The sequence below is a fragment of the Dermochelys coriacea genome, chromosome 6 (assembly GCF_009764565.3).
Source record: "Dermochelys coriacea isolate rDerCor1 chromosome 6, rDerCor1.pri.v4, whole genome shotgun sequence".
Classification (NCBI taxonomy): domain Eukaryota; kingdom Metazoa; phylum Chordata; order Testudines; family Dermochelyidae; genus Dermochelys; species Dermochelys coriacea.
In genome coordinates, this window is record NC_050073.1 from 95,561,179 (window position 1) to 95,578,049 (window position 16,871).

Consider the following 16,871-nt stretch of genomic DNA (forward strand, 5'->3'; position numbering starts at 1 on the left):
CTACACCCACACATTCAAGCCATTTATAAATCTTGCCTCCTTTTCTTAGACAACATCTCTGATATCAAGCCTTTCCTCTGACTACAAAGTGAAAACTCACATCCCTTTATCAACATGTCATGCCTTCCCTATTACAACTTTTCTCCACTCCTCCAATCTATTTAGAATGCTGCTGCTGAATTAATCTTTGAGGTTTGTCACTCTGACCAAATCAACCTCCTCTTTAAGTCTCCTCCACTGGCTACTCATTCAGCTCCAGATGAAACACAAGCTTCTTGTTTTAAACTTTAAGGACATTCGTAACTTAATCCTGTTGTAGCTATCTGATCTAGTTACCAATAATGATCCACCAGCATTTCCAGCTTTTGTCTCCCAAAAGTTAGCTTCTCCAGTAAATATCTTCATGCTTACTCCCATGACAGTTATCTGTAATTATGATTTAAGTTTGTATACTATAATATCAGAAGGTAATCTGTTTTATTTGAACCACTGACACTCATTACAGATAACACACAGTGAGGCTACCTGCCTCTCTGTAAAGTGACTATTCACAGGCAGCAGGAAAGGCACATTCAGAAAATATGTAAAGTTCTTTTGTAAAGCAGACTTAAGCATACAACTCAGAGCAACATGTTGATTTATGTTTTGAGCACCCATTGCTCTCAATTACTTGTGAAGAAACGTATATAACTTCACGAACAATTTTACATCTTCTGTAGATCCAACAAGGAGAGTTTATTTAACAGCAGTCACTATAGTTCTTGGAGAATACTGACTCTACATGTTCATGCTGTAGAGATGTGCTGTCAGCACAGCCCAGCTTTAGAAACTTCTCTGCCCACTGAACAATGCATGAACAACCCACAGCAGACCTTTAACTCCCTGACTCCAGGGCTTGCTGCTCACTTTCCTTTTTTTCTGTTTAAAGATAGACGAAAGCAGATAAAAAAACAACGTTATTTGGTCCCCCCAAGTTACTGAAGTCACCATAAAAGGCCCAGGAATTTATGAAAAAGAATTAGAAAAAAATTATAGCTACAAGATATATAAAATGTAAGCTATTAATAAAAAGTGTCTGAAGAGACTTGGAGTGGTCCCTCTCTGTCAGCATCAGAGGGAGGCCACCTCGCCTCGCTACGCCACCTAGCAGCTGAGAGCTGATCAACAGGGGATTAGCACAGTAAGTCAGTAAAGAGTCTAGGGCGATGGCCCCTCATGACAGGACAATTGGCAGCCTTTAGAACAGCCCCCTGGCTTGGGCAGACAACCACCACAATCAGGCTCAGGCCCTCTGGGCCGGGCAGAGCAATAACAGTCTAGTTGGAGCAGGCAGCAAGCAGGTCAGGCTCCACCCTCTAAGCAGGGTAGGGCAATAGTAAATAGTCAGGCTCAAGCCCTCTCAGAGGGCCAAGAAAAATATGTCTATGGCCCAGCTCCTTGGCTGGGCAGACTGCAGACAAACGCAGACCATTTGGCCTAAGGTGGGTAGCCTGCCACCCCAGGGTGGGGTTGGCAGCAGTGGGTAGGGGGACCTGGGCCCACCCTATACCACCAGGTCCCAGCCTAGGGCCCTAACAGTGGTGGGAAATCCTGTCAAAACACGCTGACCATGGTTTCAGCAACACAACCAGACTAATGTCTGGTTTCCCTGGGCTACTTCCTACCCATACCTGTTCGTAGGGCTTAATCACTCATGGTATCCTCGTTGGGATACTCTGCCACCGGCAATTCCAGCAGCTTCTTGAGGTATTTGCCTGGCGGCAGCTCTTTCAGGTATTACTTCAGAAGCAAGGGTTGATACAGCTCAGTTGCTGGTTCAGGGACCAGCAACAAGGCAGCAACATCCAACTCCTTCCCTGGCTCTCCCTCAACAGAGCTGGAGGCTCTGCCTCTTATACTTCTTGTTCTGCCCCTCTGCTTCCAGCACAAGGGATGGGACCAGCCTGGGCGTGGAGTCCTCCCCATCAGAGTCAGAGGGAGGCCACTCCGCCTCACTACAGTGTCCTAGTGCAAAACAGTTTAGAGATGGTTGGATATTTGAACCAGGATTTGGTGAATCAGACTCAGTAATGGAACAATTCTACCCAGAGCAGAGTCTCCTATCTATTTGTCAGACTCTGACACAAACAACTCCAATGAATGGTTTACAGTTAATGAATGATAACGTGGTCTAGAAGTGACTAGATGAAACCAAAGGAATCAAGCAGGAGGAACATCAAGATGAAACTCCAGAACCCAATGACCTAGAGAAGGATGAGCTGGATTCTGAGAGACTCCTTGGGATCACTAAAGAAAAGCAACCATACAGAGTGGAGTGTAGGTACAATATGCACCATAAACAAAGCACCACAAAATAAATGGACAGCTGCATTCTGAACTAGCTGAAGTTTCCAAGTCATCTTCAAGTAATGCTTCCAGTATAACATACATAAGTGAGGCTATATGGAGGTGACAAAGGTATGGGTTATGGTGACAGTCACTTGCAAAAGAAAAAAATAACCTCCTCATAAAATGAATATTTACAAAAACTGATTGCTGCTATCTTGGCATCTAGAACAAGTTGAAGAGCCAACATGATCCCAAGTTTGTGAACACCAGGTTTCAAGTTACATATTGATATTCAAACATGGGCAATATCAATAAATGCCTTGTCCAGAAGTTATTAATAAACAATTGAATAACACTGGTCCGCAAACCAATCCCTGAGGTATTCCACTAGTAACCTCTCTCCAGTCTGATACCTCACCTTTCAGCACAACCCACTGCCTTTTCCCTGTTAGCCAGTTCCTTATCCACCGTACAATTCTAGTACTGATCCCCATCCTCTCTAATTTAACACATAATTTCCTATGTGGTACTGTGTCAAATTCTTGAACTGAAGTCCAAATATATCAGACCTACTGCATTTCCCTTATCTAAGAAATCAGTTATTTTTTCAAAAAAGGAAATCAGGTAGTCTGGCATGATCTACCTTTGGTAAATCCATGTTACATTACATCCCTTTTACCATTAATTTTATTATTCTTTCCTGAATAATTTGTTCTAAAGCCTTGCATACTACTGAGATAAGACAACTAGAAATGTAATTTCCTAGATCACTTCTTTTCCCTTTCTTAAATATAGATATCACATTAACTATTCTCCAGTCAAATGGCACTACTCGCAAATAAAGAACTATTAAACATCCTTGCTACCAGACTAGCAAACCCACGTGATAGTGCTTTCCGTATTCCATGATGAACCTTCCACCTTAGATGTGGTGATTTCCATTTTTAGCACTCATTTCCTTCAGCTGTATTGCCTTCATGTGCATGTTCCATGTTAGCATCCTTATTGATAACTGAGGTCAAGTATACATTTAGTTTTGGGGCTATACCTAGATTTCTTTTAAACTCCTTTGCATCCACGTTGCACAGCAGTCCAACCACACCCTTCATTATTCTCTTTTTATTTATATAACTAAAAAAACCTCAATATTTATTTTAATTTCCTTTGCAAGAGCTAATTCAGTTTGACTTGTAGCAAATTTCACTGACATGTTCTAATCTCCACAATGTAGCTTTCTTTGCTGATCAGCCCCTTTTTCCATTTCCTATAGGGTCTCTGTTTACTTCTAATAACCTTTTTGACGTGGTTATTCATCTAACTTGGTTCACAACTTTCCTTACAAGTTTTTTCCTTTGCTGGGAATGCCAATTTCAGATAATTTTTGAATAACTGATTTGAAGAAATTTCTTATCTCCTACACATTTGAGTCCTTGAGCTGTTCAGTCCAGTTGACTTCCTTGATTAATTCCCTTAATTTCCCAAAGTTCACTTTTTAAATATCATGTCAGAAACTAACCCTACAGGAAATCTCTAAAAGGTGTCTAGTGGCATTGAGAGTGGAGAGCATCACTCTCATTTGACAAAATTTGCACATTACCATCATGACCTTCGCAATATGCATTTATCAAACCTCACAAAGCAGATTTCCATTCTGCCACAGAGTCATCATTTGGTAGGAAGTGCAATATTAGTTGGTTTCCATATACTCCCTTAAAATTTTACGTAGCTATTGTTTAATACAGGGAGGAAGTTATATTTCTGCCTATTATTCTAACGTAATAACTATAATATTTTTCTTAATTCCCTCCATTCTTTTCTCTTGACAGAAATAGTTTCAGTTATGAAAACTAATGGGGAAAAAGGACCATTAATCCTGAAAAAAATATTAAAATATAGCCCAGGTACAAGACTTCACTGAGCTTTAACAATCTGGAAAGTATGACGTATTATTCAGTTACTGAGTTTATTAGAAGCAAAAAAAGATGTGAAAATGGGTTTGAAGTTTCTTAAAGGGCTAATTTTGAATTAAATTAAATTCCTAAATTAATAGATTTACTTGTAAATTCTCCAAAAATTAGTTCTGTATTCAAAGAGTATGTGCTGAATTTTGGGGAGGACACGCCATATTTTTCTTAGATAACAAAGAGGCTGATACCCTGCTTTAAGTAGAAAACTCAACTCAGTCTTAACTACAGAGTCCCTGGTAAAGCGAGAGAAAGAGAGATTCATTCCCAGATGCAGAAAAATATGGTTAGGTAACATTCAAGTCTTATATTTAGATAGCACTATAAAATAACGACACATCAACTGAGTTACCAGTAGGAATTTTATGGTGTAATCTAGCTGGGCAGCAAAACCACTGCTGTATATATATTTAGTTTAAAGACTTGTGTGTCTGTAAAAAGTGTCTAAAACACAGCATCTGATCTTAATAATTTTCAGTTGGTTCATCACATATTTAAATCTTACATTTCTATTTTTGTTGCCACAAATTTATAACAGAAAATGAATCTGTCCAGTCTGCTTTTAGAGAAAACTCAATTTTTCATACCCATGAACAAAGTGTAATCTTATACTGTTCCCTGGAGCTCTCTCTCTTCTTTTAGAAGCTGCACTTTTTCGTTTTTCTTTGCATTGCTCTTTAAGCTGAGGTAGATCTTCTTTGTAAACCTTTATGAAAGAGTACACATACATATAAACAAATATGTTTTCAGGAAGAACAAGTATCTGAGAAATAAACCTATAGATCAGCTCAGTTTTCCACCAGAATGGCACATTGACATTACTACAGACATTTGCAATGACTGTAGCCAACTGGGTATACAATTTCTTTTTAAATTACAAACCATACAGCATGATATGAAGTGTTGTGAATACATCCAGCCACTGAGCTTTCTGTTGTCTTTGAATGTGTCAACTACTGGCAATGGGCTAAATCCTAACATCCTTGCTCAATTTCTATTCAGTCCTTACTCAGGTAAAACTCCCATTGACTTCAGCGCTTTTCTTGAGAAAAGACCAAGTAAACCCTTGGGAAATATTTCAGGATTTGTCCCTGTGCCATTAAAACTCAAGTCTTACCTGTCGACGGTATGTGATCTGAGTCTCTTGTTCAATTTCAGAGTCTAGCTCTGGAACATCAGATTGATCTGAATCTGATTCATCACTGTTAGAATCAACGAGACTTTCTGTGATCAAGAAAACCAAAACATGGATGGAAACAATTAATTAAAATAGTGCATGGTTCAGAAAAAAACAACACCACTTCTGGCTTGTGCCTGACTGCTGATATTTACCACAACATGAGCTACTAAACCATGAAAAGATCATTTGAAATTATCATCAGTTCTCCTAATACAACAGTACTTTCAAATTTGGACTACTTGCTTTTTTCTTCCTTTTTGATAGCTAGGCTTCACGTATTAAATTCACTTCACAGGCAGGGTGGTCCAGTGGGCAGGGCACTTGATTGGAAGACGGAAGACCTAGGTTCCATTCTTGGCTCTGTGAATGACCTGCTAAGTGAACCTGGGCAAGATGTGTCTGTAAATTAGTTTCCCCTACTGATGACCTCTCGTGGTCCCTTCCAGCCCTACATTTCTCCGATTCTATAATATGTATGCACAAAAGCAGTTTTTTGTAGATACAAGTTTATTCACCTTTGAATATTGGAGCTGGTGCGTCTTATTTACTTTTGGGAGCAGATTCCAGAGGCATGGATCCTCCAATGACAATGTCTTGTTACCAGATACATAAAGTTTAAATTCTGGAGCCAACAGTGAGAATGACCCAACAGATTTTAACTTCAGTGGTGGTACAGAAGCAAAAAGCCCCTTTCACATAAATGGATCTTAGATCATTGAGTGAATTACACTCAAATGTAGATCTTAGTGAACTGGCGATATGTGCCTGAGACTCTGAAACTCATTGGTGAAGACTAATGTTACATTTGCAACTGCTCGTGTCATTAGATCCTTCTCCATATTATTAGACTCACTTCTGTCTTACTGCAAATGAGCTCTAATCAATTCATTCACATCCATTCTTATTTCCATGATGTACTGTAAAAGCACAAAGATCTCAGTATCAGAGTGTCACAGGTGGGATCTGCCCCATAGTGCCACCTGCGGGGTCAAACGTAGTGTTGCAGGTGTCCCTTTCCTTAGTCCACAAGTTAGGGCCGCATGGTTGGAACAGTGTGGCCTGTGCCATAAGCTCAGAGTTAAATAATTGCAAATTCAGAATCTGACTGTCTGCACCTTTAAATAAACAAATAAAACCTCAAAGGCAAGCACTTACTTGCAGTGCTAGAAGGCAAGGCCCTGACCTGGCCCTGGGGTTCTGGGCTAGCTCTGAAAATCTCCTCATCTGTCCCAGTTTCACCCAGTTCTGACGCTGAGAATTAGCAAACAAGCCTTCTTAACTGGCCTGCTGGCTCTTGATTGGTCAGTGTCTCCTCTTAGCCCTGCTAAACCTCTGGAGGACTGTGCCTTGTTGATAGCCCAGCCTGAACAAGGATGTATTCAGGGTGATGCCTCCAGCAGGGGGACAGGAAAGGCCTGACAGACTCCATCAGATGGAGTTTGATCAAGTGCACATTTAAGTCATCTGATTATTGATGGTACTGCCAGAAAAGCATATCATTTGTCTTTCCTAACAGCTGTACGTACATACTGTTTTTCCTAACAGCTGTATGTACAATTAGTTGCAACCTTGTAGGGTCCCAAAGCGTTAGAATGCAAGGAAAAAAGAAAATATTAATCACTTCTTTTTTGGATTTCTCTGCAAAAGTAAACAATCAATAGAATCTAAAAAATTGCCATTAAAACCAACAATACCAGCATGAATATTTTATTTCTGCCAGAAAGAGCTAATTAGTCCGAAAATACTGCCTCCATACTAAAACCATACTCAAAATCACACGGCTAGGCACAGGGATCAAAGATACATATGTGAGAAGGATGCACCTAGAGTTGCTCAAAAAGCACATTTTCAGCCACAGAGAGCAAGGGACTATCAACTAGCTTAAACTGAGCTCTCCTAGCATATCAAAATCACCTTACTAAATGTAATCATGCAGAATGGCATACATTTTGACAAATTTCTAGAGGAAAAAACAATATACTACAATTGTTTTGCCACGATACCCTTCCAAATAGCAACTTTTTCCTACCCACGATTACCTTTTAGTCTTAAGCATAAAGGCCTACATTTTCAAAAGTGAGTGCTAATTTTGGATACTTCAACTTGTAGGCTCCTATCTTGAGACTCCTTAAAGAAGCCTAATTTTCATAATCACTGAGCACTTACACTTCGAAATTCAGGCAACCTTTAAAGGTCTCAAGTTGGTCACCCAGAAACTCAGTTGCCCCAAATCAGTAGTAACTTTTGAAAATTTAAAACAAAAAATCTTTAAAATTAAGATACTCTTATATTGACTTCAATGGGACTCACATATGTAATGATAAGCATGGGCATAACTGTTTGTGGATTCGGACCATGAACTGTAAAATATTTATTAGAAGATTAACTGACATGTCTATGAACGGTCGGGAGAGAGAGACAGAGAAGATTGTCCTCTGTATGTGCCCTGCGAAATAAGAAGTGGGAATGAGATCAGCTAGATCTAAAACTTTACAGAATATTCTCAGAAAATAATGTTACTAAACAATTATGAAATTCTAATTAAAAGAATAAGTATAAAACATCTACTTTTTCCACATACCACTACGAAGTAAGAATGATTAAAACAAGGCAATTTAAATAAAAGCCTGATTTAATTAAAAGAATGATTTTTTGGAAATTCATGATTTGTATCACGATCACACACTATATACAATACCATATTATATTTGTTTGTAAAATAATTAATTAAACATGCTTTTGGGACAAAAAAGTTCTCGTCTCAAGACTGCAACTCAATTCTCGACATGTCCCATTTAGTCTAGTTTAGATATATAAAGAAACCCCTTGTAAAATGGTTAAATAAAAGTCATTGATATAGCGCATTAATGTTGACATAGATAAATAAAGCTCCAGTCCCACAAGGACTTAGGCGCATGTTTTACTTTATGGACTGTGAGTAAAGTTAAGCACGTGTCTTTGCAGGATTGAGGCCTAAATCTGATCTTTAACACTAATTATGCAAGTTAGAGATGGGATATTTGAAGGGCCCATAGCTTGCTTCAGCTCTAAAAATGAGAGCCTTTATTGAGAAATCTCAAACACATAGGTTAATGCTTTAGAATTTAAATAATTAAATAGATGAATCTTAAATCTTATGTTACTGATTACATGCTCAATGAAAGCATATTATTACACATTTCCTCAAGTAACTAAAATAACTCATTTTCAAACACGGTGGCCAACTTTCTAATTTCTGAAAACCTGACACTGAGCAATGGAATCTCCCCCAACTCCTGTTCTGCCTCTTCCTAAGAGGCACAGGCCCTGCCCCAGGCCCTGCCCCTTGCTCCACCTCTTCCCCTTGAGGCCCCAGCCCCTGCTCCTCTTCCCCGCCCCACCCACCACTGTCACTGCTGCTCTCTCCACTACCCTCCCCTTGCCAGCTGAGCAGGGCTTGAGGGGGTGACCGGGACAGGGCAGGGAAGGGAAAGCCGGGCTCTGGGAGTGGAGAGGGGAGTGGGGCAGGGCGGGTAAGGGAGAGCCATGCTTTGGGGATGGAGGGATAAGTGGGGCAGGGCTGGGAAGGGAGAGCCGCGTTCCAGGGGTGGAGAGGTAAGTGAGGAAGGATGGGGGAGGGATAGCCATGCTCCACAGGTGGAGGGGTGAGTGGGGCAGGGTGGGGAAGGAAGAGCCATGTTCCGGGGGTGGAGAGGCGAGTGGGTCAGGACGGGGAAGGAAGAGCTGCATTCTGGGGGTGGAAGGGTGAGTGGGGCAGGACGGAGGAGGGAGAGACGCGCTCTAGAGGTGAGAGACTGGGACAGCCACACTCCAGGGGTGGAAGGGTGAGTGGGCCAGGACAGAGCACAGAGAACCATGCTCTGGAGTGGAAAGGTGAATAGGGCAGGACAGGGCAGGGAGAGCCATGCTTGGCACAGGATAGGGGAGCCGCTGGTACCTCTCTCTGTCAGAGCCATTCCAGAGTGCTCTGCTGCTCCTCCAGACTCCAGCAGAAGCTGTGGCTTTTTCTCACTCCCCCCTCCTCAGTGGTAGAGACCAGTTACTGCAGGTAATCGGGCTTTTAGTGTCCGGACACGACCAGGCTCCCTTTTCAACCAGACTTTCCAATAAAAAAATGGACACCTTGCAACCCTATTACAATACTGGTAGGTTTATAGTGGTGATGCTTAAAAATCTTCAATATTGTCTTTGCACTTACAGTGTCACACCCCAATTGCCCCCTCCCTGAAGGAGTTTCTGGGGAAGGCAGATCAGCATTGTATGTGGCTAACACTGTTGCAAGCATTATAAAGCATTTTGGGGAGGGTCAAAGGTGTGAGAGTGGAGAGTGGTAATTTCCTTTGCAGAATACGAGAGGCCAGCGGGGGAGAACGAAGAAAAGAGAACGAGTTAACTTAAACCTTCGACTAGCTCCGTGTGAAGATAAGACGCTGGCCCTGGCCCAAGGTCATGGGCTCAATGAGAAATCAGCAGCTGCCCAGCCATGAGAAGAGGAGAACTAAGTTGAGCAGAGCTGCAGAGATAGCAGCGAGAACAGTGAGAGCAAATGAGATGGCGACAACGAAGGCCAATAGAAGGGAAAACAAAGTCTCTGGAGCCGGGATGTTTTGGGAAACCGAGGAGGCCACAGCAAGTTGGTTTGGACTGGTACAAAGAGCACCAGAAGCAGAAGTCCCTGAGTGGAACCCCCCCCCCAAGAAGCCCAGGACTGGAGCAACTGGGAGATTAACAGTGGATCCTCGGACGACCTGGGCCCAGGACATCACTCCCATCCACCCTTCCCCCCCCCTTCTTCTGACATTACACCCAGGCCTGGCCAGTCTTGGGTAGTGCGTGTATATAAAAGTGGGTTAGGGCATGGGGCACGAACGCTTTCTTTCTTCCCCTGAGTGACGTGGGAACGTTCCCAGCACTCTCTGCTGTTATTTTATTATTTTATCAATAAAGCTTTAAAACTTAGACACTTGATGTGTTCTGTACATCCTCCCCAAAGATCCTGTGGCATCAGCCTGATCAACTGACGCCCCCAGCAGATTGGTAACGAAAATCTGTCACAGTTTTGGTGGAGAATTGCAGGGGGGGGGGAGTCCTGCGGAGCGCACCAACTGCTTTGCACTTGGTATTTCATGTTTGCTCTGTCTGGCACTGTTGGTATTGCATGCTGGGGATTTTATGATTAAAGGTGAGCCCCACCCTCAGTCATAGCATGACAGAGAACCAGAGGGAGGTTTAGCATTCCTCTCTCCACCCCGGTCGGCAGGGGAAGGGTGCAGGTGGGTCTACCCTTGGTCGTAGAAGTACCCGGCAAGAGGAGGACTTAGGAGATCACTCCAAGTGACAGGGACAATCCCTGGCATATACACCCCCAATTGTAGTATGACTGAGTAGAAAGAGGAGAGCTTTGGAGTTTCTCGCTCCGCCCAAGAGGGGCACTTGCAGGGGTGTATGCACCCTCGGTGGGATCGGACCGAGTAATACGGAGGGAGGCTTAGAGTCTCTTCCTCCAGCCACTCCAAGCGTGTGTGGGGGGTGAGCACTGTAAGCTCTGGTGCCGGCGTGAGCACTGTGAAATCTCAAGTGATTTAAAAAACCTTAAGAGTGGTACCAACCGTTTGTGAGAGCATGTTCAGGAAACAGAAGGGTACAGCTGTGGACTCAGGAGTCCCGCAGTTATGGGCGATGGCATCAATGACGGGTTCAATGCCAGACGTATAGACATTAGGGAGTGCGGACACAGTAGTCCGGCTGCCTGGTCAGCTGGCATCTCAGGAGGCAGGTGGACCTGATGCCCGAGGCATGGGGGAGGCAGCAAAGAGGGACGGGACCCTGCTGCCTCTTTCAAAGGGGCGTGAGGACCTCTCCCAGCTGGAGAGGGCTCTCACCAAGATGGGATACAATCCCTGGGGTTCTGTGGTGGAGCTTCAGAAAAGACTGCAGACTTGGCAGGATTTGTTAGACCTATATGCCGAGTATGAAAAGCAGAAGGGTAAAAACCTAGGGGCAGCTGTGGGGTTAATATGGACTGCAGCAGCCGTGTGGTATCAAACATTGTTGGACAGAAAGAGGAGTTGGGGAAAAGGGAAGCAGTGTGCACCCGACCGCTGGTGGAAATTGAGCAACTGGAAGCGCAAATTACTAACCAGGCAGCAACCCAAGCCTATGCCCAGGACAAGTTGCAGGCCTTGAGACAGGACTTCCAGGAGGAAAAGGAAGAACGCACCTGTCTGGAAGCACTGGCTAAGCAAGTACCGGTCCTTCAGGGGCTTGTCAAAGATTTGACCATTCATGCTCAGCATCCTCCACAACGGCAGTGTGCTTGCCATGAAAAGAAAATTATACATTTAAAACGTCAGTTGGCCGTACGTTCAGTCCAGGTGGCAAGCCTCACCAGGGATGATTTTGGTGACCCCTGTGAGGGCTTTGATCTCTCTCTTTGTGAGGATCCTCAATTTCAGGCAGAACCTTGTTGCACCCCTATAGCGGCCCTCATTAAGACCGAGGAGAGGTCCAGCGGGTAAAGGGGGAGGTTGTACGTACAGCACTCCCAACTATGAGGAGAGCACCCCGTGGGGTGATTATGAAGAGGAAAGGGACCAGGAGGGGTGGGGACTAATTAAGAAGCCCACCTTCCTTGCTAAACTGGTAATGAAACTAAGCCTGTGCCCATGGAAAGGGATGGTGCAGTGAGAAAAAAAGGATTGGGCCCAGACAAGCAGGCAGGCAACAGATGAAGAAATTGGAGTAAAGAAAGCAGGAAGTACAGGCACGGGAAATTCAGATCCCTGAAATAGTACTCGGAATGGTAAAATCTGAGTTGATGAAGGTGTCATTTTGGGAGATAAGCAAGTGATTTAAGGAAAGAGAGTGAGAAATTAACTCTGCAGAGGCTGGAGGAAATTAAGCAATTAAATGCTGTAAAAGTGTTAAAAAGGAAAAGTGTTAAAGAAAAGAAAATTCTTGGTTTCTTTGCAGCCACTCTGAAGGAAAAATGGGCCCTTTTCCAAAGGAATGTCTGTAAATAATCCAGGCAAAGAGACAATCTGATTTAAATCATTTTACTATGGACAATTTAGGGTTTGCTAAATTGAAACCCTATTCTGCTAAAAGAATATAAGGGGGTTCTATTGGACCTTAAAGACCAAAGTCATGGCTGCAGCAGGGCAGTGAAAACCAGGAGAATGGGGAAAGATTTTGAATTTGTTTTTTGATAACAAAATAGCAGATAAGAGCTGTAGTAAAAGAGAGAAAGACAGTGCCCCACACTGAGCTGAGGTGGCTCTGAGTAATCAACCTGTCACTTTGCTAAGGGTACATAAAAATTCTGTGAGCACAAAAGAAACAGTTATACCTTATGAAAAAATTGATATGGCTAATGTTATGGAAATTAAATTATGGGAGGAATGTGCATTTTCCCCAGTGTATATTGTAAAAGGGGCAAAAGAAATGCAAAAATATACCACAATAGGTTGTGTTTTCCTTTTTAAATGTGTGTTTTGGAAGCAGGAGTTAAAAGTAATCAAAACTCTGGTGAAAGTTGATTGTGTCCCTTTTAAGACAGAGTCTCTGAGCTGCTAATGGCTTTTAATATAAAAGCAAGCCAGAAAGCTTCTGTGTTAATGGAAATTACCTAACTGATAAAAGTAGAAGCCATTGAAACCTGGCCTGTATATAGAACAAACAAGAAAATATGGGGGTAATTCCTCTGTCTTTCCTGCCATCAGCAAGGATATTTGTAAAAGAAAGGAATATTTTAAGCAATAATCTGCCACCCCAAAGGGTAGAAATATGGGGTTTTTTGTCCTGCAGAACAGGAAAAGCTGATACCAGCTGAAAAGCAACCCAGAATACCATGAAGCTACTGTCACAATAGAAATTGTGTTCTATGTTTTGTCTTGTGTTGTTTGTCTTGCTGCTAGCACTGTTGTGTATCAAATGCTTCAGGGAAACATCCTCAGGCAGCAGACATCATATTAGGAGAAACTGGTTTTGGAGCAGGGATTATAAATACTGTAGACATGGAGGTGATTAAGAATAAATTAAGCTCTCTCTCCCAGCTACAGGACAGCCGAATACAGAAACAAATGGAAATAAAAAAAAAACCATACTGCTATAGCTATAGGATATACTGAAATGCAGATACTTGCTTTGTTCACCTTGGAACACAAAATGTTTTGGGTAATATCAGGAAATACTAAGGTTTTGACACACGTGCTAAAGCAAAAAAAAAAAAAACCATCACTGTTTGATACTTGTCAGTACAAACGGATGCAGTCTCTTTTTAGCATAGTAAGGCCAGATCTTTTAATTGGGGGAAATTGTTGTTAAAATCGCACACCAATAGGCTCTGGAGGCCAAGATATGGAAAGTTAGCCCACTCCCCATGGGATCCTTCTGGCTACCCCGGACCTCGAGCCTGTGGGCTGGGGAGGGAGGGAAGTGATTGGACACCTGAGGTTGTACCGAGTGGACTCCTCAAAAGTGGGTATGCTTGTCCTTACCAGTTGCTCCAGAGCCATGTAGTAAAGACATTTCACTAGGATCCTATATGTGGGATGAATTGGATAATGAGACCAAAGTACTGTATAATGGGCAATGTGTATGTGTTAATTCCTGGGAAGCAGTGTTTTGCGAGGATGGAAGTGTCAGCAACCCACGAGTTGACAAATGTAAATGTAGTGTAAGTACTGTGTCTACCAATAATCACATTTACGGTTTACCACAACCAAAAAAGACTCAGCTTTGCCCAGTTGAGGAAGGAGCTATCTGAAACCCGTGAAGCTGTAGAGGCCGCTTTAGATAAGGAAAAGGCCAAGTGTAAGGGTGTCATATATAAAGGAAAGGGTAACCACATTTCTGTATACAGTGCTATAAAATCCATCCTGGCCAGAGACAACATCCTGTTACCTGTAAAGGGTTAAGAGGCTAACATGGTTGGCACCTGACCCAAAGGACCAATAAAGGGACAAGATACTTTCAAATCTTGGGGGGGGGGAGGGAGAGGCTTTTTGTTTGTGCTCTTTGTTTACGTGGTTGTTCTCTCTTGGAACTGAGAGAGGCCAGACAGAAATCCATCTTCTGTAACCCATCCTAATCCAAGTCTCCAATATTGCAACCAGTATAAGTAAGCCAGGCAAGGTGGATTAGTTTATCTTTTGTTTTATGTGAAGTTTCCCGGTGTTAAGAGGGAGGTTTATTCCTGTTTTCTGTAAACTTTAAAGGTTTTGCCCAGAGGGGGATCCTCTGTGTTTTGAATCTAAATACCCTGTAAAGTATTTTCCATTCTGATTTTACAGAGATGATTTTTACCTTTCTTTCTTTTTCCTTTTTTTTTTTAAATAAAATCCTTCTTTTAAGAACCTGATTGATTTTTCCATTGTTCCAAGATCCAGGGGTTTGGGTCTTTGATGATTTTGTAACCAATTGGTTAGGATATTATTCTCAAGCCTCCCCAGGAAAGGGGGTGTATAGGGCTTGGGGGGATATTTTGGGGGGAAGACATCTCCAAGTGGTGTCTTTTCCTGTTCTTTGTTTAAAACGCTTGGTGGTGGCAGCATACTGTTCAAGGACAAGGCAAAGTTTGTACCTTGGGGAAGTTTTTAACCTAAGCTGGTAAGAATAAGCTTAGGGGGTCTTTCATGCGGGTCCCCACATCTGTACCCAAGAGTTCAGAGCGTGGAAGGAACCTGACAAAAGGGATCGTCGTTAAAGACATCTGGGGATGGCAAATTAAAGACAAGGTAATGTTGCAAAAACTGGGGAAAGCAGCCACACCCTGGACATTAAGTGGGTGGGTCCGTACTCCATTGTGAACCGCATCTCCCTAGTAGTTATCAGCTAGAGCTAACCGGTAAATTAAAATGGGTGCATGCCAACCAATTCAAAACATGTTTCTCCCTAGGTTTCTGGACATGGCATCGTGGGCCTCAGTTGTGGACCAGCCATCTGCCTGGACCATCCGGGTTTCCAGCTGGCCATGGGATTCTCAGGATGATCATAATTATTAGGAGGGAAGATACCTCCAAAGGCTCTCCCTGGCTTGAGCTACGGATGGGGCCCGAGCCATCATGTGGTGTGAGGCTGGAGGGGAGGTGCCTTGGAGACAGTGCATAGTCCGGATAGACACAGCAGGGCCACAGCAAAATACCTGGTGGGTGGCCCCAAGCCGCCCCTGGATCCCATTGGGATAAATCCTGTTCCTCCTGTGGTGGCCCGGAGTGGAAATGGAATGGGAATCCCTTTGGCAAACAATAGCAATTACTGATCTTGGGATGTAATATTGTTGTTAGAAGCTCCTAAACCAGGCCAACAACAATATCCATGATGAAAACCAAGGCTGTAACAGGATGACTAATAATTTAGAAAGTTTTTTATACGTGCCTCAGTTTCCCCAATAGGCGCATTTATGTTGTTCTTTTTCTCTCCCTCTTGCTTTGTTAACAGGATAAGGCAGTAATAGCGAGAGCCCAGGGACACCCTGAACAGGAGTGGTGGGACCGCTCTTGCTGCTTCAGGCCTTCAGAATTTGTTAGTGTGATACAATGTATGTATGGTGGCACATATCTATGGGAATCCTCGGGTGTCTGACGCTTTCATCCTCCTTTGTTAATTTTACCACTGTTCAGAATTGGCCATGGTGGAAGAAAAGATCAATTATCTATTGGCAGAGGGGACAGTTGTAGCTTAGCATCCTAGGAATGAGGCATCACATATCTGGGATTGGGTGGTCCATCGTGACGTGTGGGAGGTGGCTCTCACCAATGACATGGCTAAGTGGTATATGCTGACTACATCTTCTATTAGCACATATGGATTGCAGAGGACAACACTTGGCAGCTGTGGCCTATGGAGCCCCCTCAAATGATATGCAGAGAAAAGGCAATGCGAGGCCGCTTTTATGAGGTAGGTCAACACATCTGCTGGGAAGGGGAGGCATCAGGATATGCCCCCACTAAGGCCCATGTGTTTACCAATACCTCTGTGTGTGTTTGGAGGACCACCTATCCCAGGGTGTCCCTTGATTTGCTGTTACACTCTGAGGCGCAAAAAAATTTTGGTGCATTGACCGCGGTTATGCAAAATATGGTTAATATCTCTAACTATGTTGTGTTTAATTTTTCATGGATTACACCCAATGTTTTCCTGCCCTTGATGCACACCTGGGAACTGACTGTATTCCAGACAGATGCCTCCTCCTTTACAGTGTTGCAGCATGTTTAATCTGGAGGAAGCTGCCTTTGCCACAGACATTTGAGTGGGGTATCTATGCCAACAGGGGGATGTGCTATGCTATGTTATGTTACTAATGAAGCCAGAAGTCATTATTGGCTAGTGTATGCAACTGTTGCTGACTAACAATTTTGTGTATGTTATGTTGCTGTTTATGTAGAAGGCCAATAGTA

At 43.0% G+C, this 16,871-nt stretch overlaps 1 protein-coding gene across 3 annotated transcripts in view; it reads right to left on the reverse strand.

The window, feature by feature from the left end:
- The window catches only part of EML5 (EMAP like 5), a 326,380-nt gene that overhangs the window by 164,352 nt on the left and 145,157 nt on the right, over window positions 1-16,871 (reverse strand). For all 3 annotated transcript variants that reach the window (XM_038404486.2, XM_038404485.2, XM_043517737.1), the window contains exons 12-13: window positions 5,410-5,516; window positions 4,880-4,998 (exon numbers count right to left, since the gene is read on the reverse strand). In XM_038404486.2, coding sequence (XP_038260414.1) covers window positions 4,880-4,998; window positions 5,410-5,516 — 226 coding nt within the window. The remainder of the gene's footprint in view (window positions 1-4,879; window positions 4,999-5,409; window positions 5,517-16,871) is intronic.